Source organism: Pterocles gutturalis, unplaced genomic scaffold, assembly GCF_000699245.1.
Source record: "Pterocles gutturalis isolate BGI_N339 unplaced genomic scaffold, ASM69924v1 Scaffold49248, whole genome shotgun sequence".
NCBI classification, from domain to species: domain Eukaryota; kingdom Metazoa; phylum Chordata; class Aves; order Pterocliformes; family Pteroclidae; genus Pterocles; species Pterocles gutturalis.
In genome coordinates this window covers 1-2348 of record NW_010122310.1, presented here as the reverse complement: position 1 = coordinate 2348, position 2348 = coordinate 1, and the positions used below count along the sequence as shown (strand labels likewise).

Here is a 2348-nt window from a genome sequence, read left to right as displayed (position 1 = left end):
CCCAAACCATTCTATGGTTCTATGATCTAATCTTGCTGCCCGACAGATCTTTTCATCTTAAGTTACATTCCATCTGTAAGTGCTGTACTAACATCCAGTAAGGAACACCCACTCCCCACCTTTATTGACAGAGGAAAACAAGGAAACAACTTCACTGGAAGATGTGGCAGTAAACTTGTCACTCACACAACCCTTCCACTGCAGCATCCATCCCTAACAATATACTGATTCGTGACGATGCAGACCCCTTGGGATCATTAAGGCTGTGACACCACAGCAATAGTTAGCCTACTTTCATTTCTGGTGCACATAGCAGGTGTCAGCTGCACTGGACCTCGTGTGCCAAGGTGACACAGAGCCCTCCTCCCTGCCTTGGAGAGATCAGTCCATCTTGACAGCAGAGCACTTGCTACTCTAGTTACTAAGATGAAGAAGCCTTCATGGCAATAAGGGATACTCTACACAGCCTTTTATTTCTGTGAAGTAAACATCTGAAGTTCCCAGCAGACAGCTGGATTGCTCCATACAACACTGGTAAATTTGGAAACACAGTGCTTTTCAAGCTCACCTGCTGGTAAGAAAGATGCTCTGGCTCTCTTCTGTCATTCACCAGCAAAACATTTTTTAGAGAAGGAAAAGCCAGCTGCCAAAAGACGGTACACCCCAACAACTCTGAGGTATGTCTTTCACACATTAAAAATCGTAAGCCTTGAATAACAAGTATACAGGTTTTTCCAATCGAAAGTTTTATTGACATTCTTGGAAAATTAATCTAAATTTATGATCTTGGTCTCTCCTTCTTGCCCTTGTACAAGGCCAACAGCGAAACGTTGGCTACTTTGACAACCTTGAAGCGAACTCCAGGAATGTCACCAACAGCATGACCCTTCCGACCAAAACCAGCAACCAGAACTTCGTCGTTTTCCTGCAATGAAAGACAGCGTAGTTACAAAGCTATCAACGTTAAACCTGGGCATACTTCTGAAATGAGTAACATCAGAAAGTCTAGGGCGTGGCACAAATTTAAAGAAAGCGGAGAAATACTGAAGGCTATTGATACCCTTTAAAAAAGGACTGGTATCCCCTTCAGTGTTTTGGAGAAAGGAAACATAAGTAGAGATGTCATTTAGCTTGCACCAGCAAAGGCAAGAACTGGCTTTTCCATAGGAGGGAAAAGCACAAATATGTCTCTCACATTTTTTGTCTGCCTCTGCCACTACAGCATTAAGATACACGTGGTGCAGAATGCCTTGAACGCTTGTCTGACCATCCCCTAAATCCATCAGTTATGTGCTTCTTTATTTTGATATGCAACTTTTCATAGATCAGTTCTTGAAGATTACCTCAATGAAGTTCAGGCAGCCATCGTTGGGAACAAAAGCTGTTATTTTTTTGCCATTCTTAATCAGCTGGACTCTAACACACTTCCTGATGGCAGAGTTGGGCTGTTTAGCTTCTACTCCACTAAAATGGAAGCACATGGAATTAAATTAGCAAATATCAGTTTGATGAACACCACACCACCACAAATGTTATTACTTTGTACTACATGTATCTGTAATTCAAAGTCTGTTAGTTATCTATTTAGAACTACTCAATATAGAAGAGTCCAATTCCTAAGCTAAGTAAAAATTGAAAATTAATCACTGACAGACACATACAAATTCACTAAAAAAGAATCTGGAGGGTAGGGTGGTGGGGGAAGGAAAAAAAAAAGGAAGAGGAACACCTTGGAGCCCTGGTGGCGTCTCTGTGAGGCTTATGAATTATAAAAAGAAAAAAAAAAAGGCCTAAACACACCTTCTCCCAAATGCTAAACAGAGTTAAGTGATATTCTTATTTTCTTTCTGCGAAATAAGCAGAATTTTTAAAGTTACAGGTGTATGAGAAAAAATACCTTTCAACACAGCCACCTGGAAAAATAAACCAGGTTTTCCATTTAGCATATAAAAACTAGCAGAAATGCTACAGGTAGCAAAACCCCTCACAGATTTAGAAAATTAAACAGCTTAGTGCTGCTTCTTTCTTGAGACCCCTCTCAAAGCCCTCATTTTCCGGGGGACTTCCCACGGTAGCCGGACAGCCCACGCCATGCGCCATGCCGCCAGGGAGGCAGGCATACCGGGGATGCTCGCCCCACGACCCGCCCACGCTGCCCTCTCTACCCACACTTTCTCCAGGACGATCCCCTTGGCATGGGAGGCGCCGCCGAAAGGGTTGGCCTTCAGCGCCGTGCCCAGGTGGGCCTTCTTGTACTGCTTGTCGTGCCACTTCTGGTCGCGGCGGTGGCTGCGCAGCTTACGGGCGGTGCGGAGCCCTCGGCACTTTCCTGCGGGACAAAGGCACAA

The 2348-nt window shown here is 44.1% G+C and overlaps 1 protein-coding gene across 1 annotated transcript; it reads right to left on the bottom strand.

Annotated features, from left to right (window-relative positions):
* Positions 1–729: 729 nt before the first annotated feature.
* RPS23 (ribosomal protein S23) lies at positions 730–2333 on the bottom strand (the record flags this gene model as incomplete). Its single annotated transcript, XM_010077480.1, has 3 exons — positions 730–925; positions 1344–1464; positions 2170–2333. Coding segments are annotated over 3 exons (432 nt in total), but the record flags the coding sequence as incomplete, so codon positions are not given.
* Positions 2334–2348: the final 15 nt, after the last annotated feature.